We start from the raw sequence: 5,828 nt of genomic DNA on the forward strand, positions 1-5,828 counted from the left end.
AAAAAAGTCTGTGGCATCCGTCATTCTTTTGACTTTTTTTAAAACTCTGATTGATCGATTCATGAGACATTCGTTTGTGTTAAATTGTTCTGATTTTTTTCAACATGCATTCAAATATTCATGTTTAGTTCGTGCTGCAAATATTAAAGAGGAAAATATCATTGATTCATATGCAGCTTGAACTGAGGCGAATTATCTCACTACAAATTAAAGAGCGTAAAAAGATGTTTGTTGTTTGTATTTTATCATAAAATTGACAGAAGGCTGAGACTTTGTATTAACAAAGCACAAAGCTGCGATTATTGGGTGGCTTGCGTGCTACAAATAATGAATGGACTTGAAAACTTTAAACATCATTTCCAAGAATTAGCCTATACCGTAAATAAAACAGCTTGTGAATAGTCACGATTCACGTAACGTTATTTACTTCAGAAAAATCAACAATAGGGCCTAAGTTAAGTTAACCGAGTTGGAGCCCATAACGTTTGGGGGGGCCCGTACAAATTTTTTGCATATGGGCCCGGGCCACTGATTATAATGTTTATTTCACATCACTCACAGTCATAGCTGTTTGGTGCATAATCCATACAAATACTCACAACATTAGGCAGAGGTTTAGTGTCTTGTAACTGCTGAGAACAGTCCACTGGCAGGCTCTTTTCAGCTTTCCTTCTTGTTGTCCTGGTTGCCACTGGCTGAAGTTGAAGATAAAATATATAACTGAGCCATATGACAAGCTATCAAAAACGTATAATCTAATGGTAGACCTACCCTTTGTAGATGAGCTGGGAAATTGAAGACAGATGGTTTAGCTCCATCTCGAATCCTGACAATCTGACCTGTCCTGTCCAAGTCCTGTGGCCTGAAGTGCTCACTGCACAGCACAGAGCAGTCACCGGCGGAAAAACCTTTCCTTCTTGTAGCTATTTCCCACTGCCTCCTTAATGCTTTCTCCTTAGGAAACCTTTAAGTGTGAGAAAAGCCAGCTAACAACTGTCAGATTCACAATGTCACTCACTCACCCGAAACAAGTTGTCATAAAAGTTGGTTAACAGAAAAATGCCAATATAGATGAAAGGTCTTGGGCAATTTGTAATACAATATAAACCAGAGCTACTCTAAGTTCCAAGAGGTTCATCATACAATTTCTTCCTAAGGTCCAGACAGTAATAACTTACATGGTGTCAGTATTCAGTACAGCTAGGAAAATGTTTTTTTTTTTTTGGAAGAGTTATTCGAAATTTCAAAGTTTTAGTCACGTAAACAAAAGTCTTTTTAGCCATTCATAAAAGGCTGTGATGTCACATGAAAACTATGAACAGAATTTTTTATTTGTAATAGTTTTTTTTTTTAATTCAAATATTTCTCAGAGTTACTACTGAATATGAAAATATCAGATCAAACTCTTATTTTTAAGACAGCAATCCAGTAAATGTTCTAAATTTAGAATGTTTTACTGTAATTATAATTTGATATTCAGAAACCTAAGGCCATATAAAGTCTTATGGCTAGTTCAAAGGTGTCCCCTGAGAGAAAATGTAGAAGATGTCATGTCGTGGTAGACCATTTATAAAAAATTATAAGTATGAATTTTCAAACATTAAACCAGCGGGCACCTTGATATCAATTTGGCCTCATATATTAGTCAAGACTTGATCAAGATGCTGTAACTTCATTTTAAATTCAGTTTGAACGGCAATTTCTTCCAGTGGTAATTGGGTGAAAATAGGAAGTTAATCCCACACTGAAATTGGTTTAATGTATATGTAGACCAATATGTTTGACATTCAATTTACATAAAATGAACCCGATAGCACAGGTACATCACGGCGACGTCTATTTGACATCTGCATTTACAGCTGCAAGATGTATCTGCCATACATCTATAGGACATTTCCTATCAGATGTAAAATAGACGTTTAGAAAATGTCTTTAAGATGTTTATGATTTAGAGTGTATGTAAAACATGAAAATATCAGATCAAACTCTTATTTTTAAGACAGCAATCCAGTAAATGTTCTAAATTTAGAATGTTTTACTGTAATTATAATTTGATATTCAGAAACCTAAGGCCATATAAAGTCTTATGGCTAGTTCAAAGGTGTCCCCTGAGAGAAAATGTAGAAGATGTCATGTCGTGGTAGACCATTTATAAAAAATTATAAGTATGAATTTTCAAACATTAAACCAGCGGGCACCTTGATATCAATTTGGCCTCATATATTAGTCAAGACTTGATCAAGATGCTGTAACTTCATTTTAAATTCAGTTTGAACGGCAATTTCTTCCAGTGGTAATTGGGTGAAAATAGGAAGTTAATCCCACACTGAAATTGGTTTAATGTATATGTAGACCAATATGTTTGACATTCAATTTACATCAAATGAACCCGATAGCACAGGTACATCACGGAGACGTCTATTTGACATCTGCATTTACAGCTGCAAGATGTATCTGCAATACATCTATAGGACATTTCCTATCAGATGTCAAATAGACGTTTAGAAAATGTCTTTAAGATGTTTAGGATTTAGAATGTATGTAAAACTGACTTCTTAAAGACTTGAATAGATCTTTGTACAGAGCAGATGGTGAAAGATTTAGGTACACCGCTGCGTGGCTTGGTGGCGCTGCTCAAAACAGTGCGGAGTGGTTTTAAAAGTCGAGATGGGTCGAGTTGGCGCCTGAGACTTTATATAAACTTTACCTTTAAGATTTCTTATCCAGTATCAGCTTTTATAGTTAGCGGTTGTTAATACAGACTGTTAAAGTACAATGACAATCGGAATCTCTGTTCAAAGATGACTCGATGATCTTATTTAAAGTCCGCGTGAACCGGAAGTTGCTGCCGACTTTATGTCAGTGTAGTGACGTATTTCCATCTGAAACGAAATATTGAATAGAGGGCAAATGGTTTTATTTTGGCGCTCGCCCTCTCTGTCTCTCACTAATAGCAACCTAACGGTTGGAGGGGTGTGTTTAGGGCTGGGAATCGATTCCGAGGCATTGGGAATTGAGAGTCGATTCCAAAAGTTGGAATCGATTCCATCAAGGGGAATCGACTCCTCATTCAGAGCCTTTTTCAGTTCAACGAAGTTGAATTATGGGTGCCTCTCAAACGGAAGGCTGCACAGTGCTTACATTTAAATTCACGAAAATAAACTGAAAGAAAACGAGTCGGTACTGATCATCTGAATTTTAGGATGCAGCCTTCCGTTTGAGAAGCACCACTCGTGCTCGCTCACTTTGTTCGAATCTTTTGTTCTGAATCAGTGGTTCGGAACTTGTGATTTCGGAAAATGAGGCTTCAGGTTTCAAAACGAAACACTTTAAACTTGTAATTTCGTGTTTAGACGGAATTTTATTCGCATTTTTTTTTAACGTTTTGACTAGCAGATTCAACTATTTTGCGGTGTTTCGAGCGCTTCGAAACTGTGAATCATTTTGCGGAGCAATGGGTTCAATTCATGGTTCAATTGATTCAAAGCCTCGTTTTCCCATCTATTCGGCAAATATTTTTGAGAAATATTAATTCAAAGCTAACATAAAAACAAATCAAAAACATAATAACAATAACAAGAAGAAGAAACCACTGCCATAGTACAATATAATAACATTAATAAAATAATATTACACAGGAAGTTTGCAAAAAGGTTCGACCAATCACCTTCGGTTGTTCCCCTGGCATTTCCGTTGTCAGTTGGAAGCAGCAGTGGGAAGGGTAAAGACTCGAGTGGTGACAAACATCAGGAGTGGTTTCTTGGACCAAACTAAACACTGGTATTAGTTTAAATGATATTAGCTGACAGCACAGATGCATTTAAGGTGTTTGTTTTGTGAAACTGTAAAACGGTAGGGCGCGTCGAGTCAGTAAGCAGATGTTTAACTGAGCGTGTGGTTAGCCATGACTGCTAAACTAGTCGAGTGAGATGTTGCACAGCTAACGTTACAGCTCTCAGTTATACTTCTAGTTTATCTACAGTTATAAACTGTCAGTTAAAAGTAACACGTGTTTTTGTTTTGGACGTCTGTAAGCTGTTGACTAATGTTTGCAGGAAGCATTTTATGATTGACAATCGATTGAATGTCCTAAATGTGATCTGAAGTCGGTGTTTAGTGATTAGCGTGCTATGATATTATATAGCCAGTCATCTTCGTTTGTTTTGCCAGTCTCTCACGGCAGATTCGTTGTTAATGTGCGACTGATCTGAAACCGAAACTGTTCAAGCTTTTAAATGCAGTGTGCCGTCTTGTATTCGTTTATCTGTGTGTTGTTGTGCCTTTTAGTATTTGTTCATAGATCAGCAATGCAGAGGATGGAGATGGAGGATCCAGTAGCTGATGGCAGTGCAGATGGTACAGATGAGAGCACCGCTGCATCTGAGATGACCAACAGCCCTAAAGAAACCGTAACACAGCCGGATGGGACACTAACCAACAATTCTCAGACAGAGGAAGGCTGTGAGTGTGCAAAACCCTAGTGTGTTGACTTATTCATTGCCATATTTCTTCCCACCCATTTTCTATGTTTCTTGTGTTCAGTGGCAGAGGCTGGAGCACATTCTGACATGGCTGAGGAACTGAGCAGACAACTGGAGGACATCCTCAGCACCTATTGTCATGAGGATGGTGGTGTTGGCGGCGAGGACGCGGCGGTGACCAACGGCCAGCCTGACGGTGTGGAAGTGAATGGGCTGTCTGAGAAGGAGGACGGCAAGCAGGAGGAGGCCAAGCTGAATGGCAATGGATTCCCGGAGAAGGACCAAAAAAAGCTGCAGGAGAAGAAGAAAGTGAAGGGACTGGGTGAGTCAGTGTGTTTGCCTGAACATGCCTTTTAATGCTCTTTACTTTTTCTGGTTTTCGTGTGTGAAATCCAGTCTTTACAATAAGAATCCACACAATCAACTGTTCCCCATGCAAGTTTTGCTTATTTTTTTAAGTTGGTCACATGAATTCACATTGTTGAGCAACATAAACCTGATTTGAAAACCTGATTTGAACCTGATTCTTACATCTCTACGCTGTTGGAAAGAGACAGTTTACCTCTTTTTATGCTTGTGAAATTTTGCTGCACTTTCCAAGTAGATATAACTGCAGCCCGGAGATCTCCAAAATGGGGCGTGAACTCCAAAAGGGGACGGAGTCTCCACTGCAAAAGTTTGTTTATTAAACAATGCTTCTTGCATAAAGTTAAATTAATCTTACATAAAATTTAAGCATATGAGGAATATGAAGTTATAAAATATGCTATATAAAACATTTTAAAACGCTTTAATCCGTTAACATGAGCGCGGAAAAAATACGCACCACGTATGCACTGCAAACGGAGTATGTGTGAACCTGGCATTATTTGTGTGTGCTGCAAATGTGCATGAGTGCACGGTCTCCAGGAGAGCGCGCGAGCGCTAAATGGTTAAACACTGGCAAGAATTAAAAAGTAATGCAATTTATAAACTTTAGTGAAGATTTGACATTGCATCGATTGTACAAGTGACAATTCCTGTGTCAACTGTGCAGCTCGCTTATAGACAAAACGCGATGTGTGGTGATTTGAAGCCATTTGCGTATTTTGGGAGAGAGGGAGCGCGCGCGCGCGGTGATTCACTCATGCTGTTTGTGAAATTACGTCTCACACAAGGTTTTCAAATTACATTATAAGTTATTTAATGAAGAAATATGAAGGTGAGTAATTATTTTACCCGCGCCGGACAGAGACTGAGACGGTGCCGCTGCATGTCGTTCCAAACCTTCTCACAGCAGCGTCATCAGCTTGAGATCGTTTTTTTTGAGATCGGCCTTTTTAGAGACCGCCGATCAATCATCCCAAC

At 38.6% G+C, this 5,828-nt stretch overlaps 1 protein-coding gene and 1 pseudogene across 2 annotated transcripts in view; one reads left to right on the forward strand and one right to left on the reverse strand.

Annotated features, from left to right (window-relative positions):
- The window catches only part of LOC107709254 (THAP domain-containing protein 6-like), a 4,638-nt pseudogene extending 2,755 nt beyond the window's left edge, over positions 1 to 1,883 (reverse strand).
- A 1,813-nt stretch (positions 1,884 to 3,696) lies between these two features.
- txlna (taxilin alpha) overlaps positions 3,697 to 5,828 on the forward strand; it is a 13,551-nt gene continuing 11,419 nt past the window's right edge. The window contains exons 1-3 of one of the 2 annotated variants that reach the window (XM_016513746.1): positions 3,697 to 3,825; positions 4,288 to 4,461; positions 4,543 to 4,803. In XM_016513746.1, coding sequence (XP_016369232.1) covers positions 4,308 to 4,461; positions 4,543 to 4,803 — 415 coding nt within the window. In that variant the 5' untranslated portion in view covers positions 3,697 to 3,825; positions 4,288 to 4,307. The remainder of the gene's footprint in view (positions 3,826 to 4,287; positions 4,462 to 4,542; positions 4,804 to 5,828) is intronic. The other variant, XM_016513745.1, reaches the window with a different exon arrangement.

Source organism: Sinocyclocheilus rhinocerous, unplaced genomic scaffold (assembly GCF_001515625.1).
Source record: "Sinocyclocheilus rhinocerous isolate Xijiao unplaced genomic scaffold, SAMN03320098_v1.1 scaffold206, whole genome shotgun sequence".
Lineage (NCBI taxonomy): Eukaryota > Metazoa > Chordata > Actinopteri > Cypriniformes > Cyprinidae > Sinocyclocheilus > Sinocyclocheilus rhinocerous.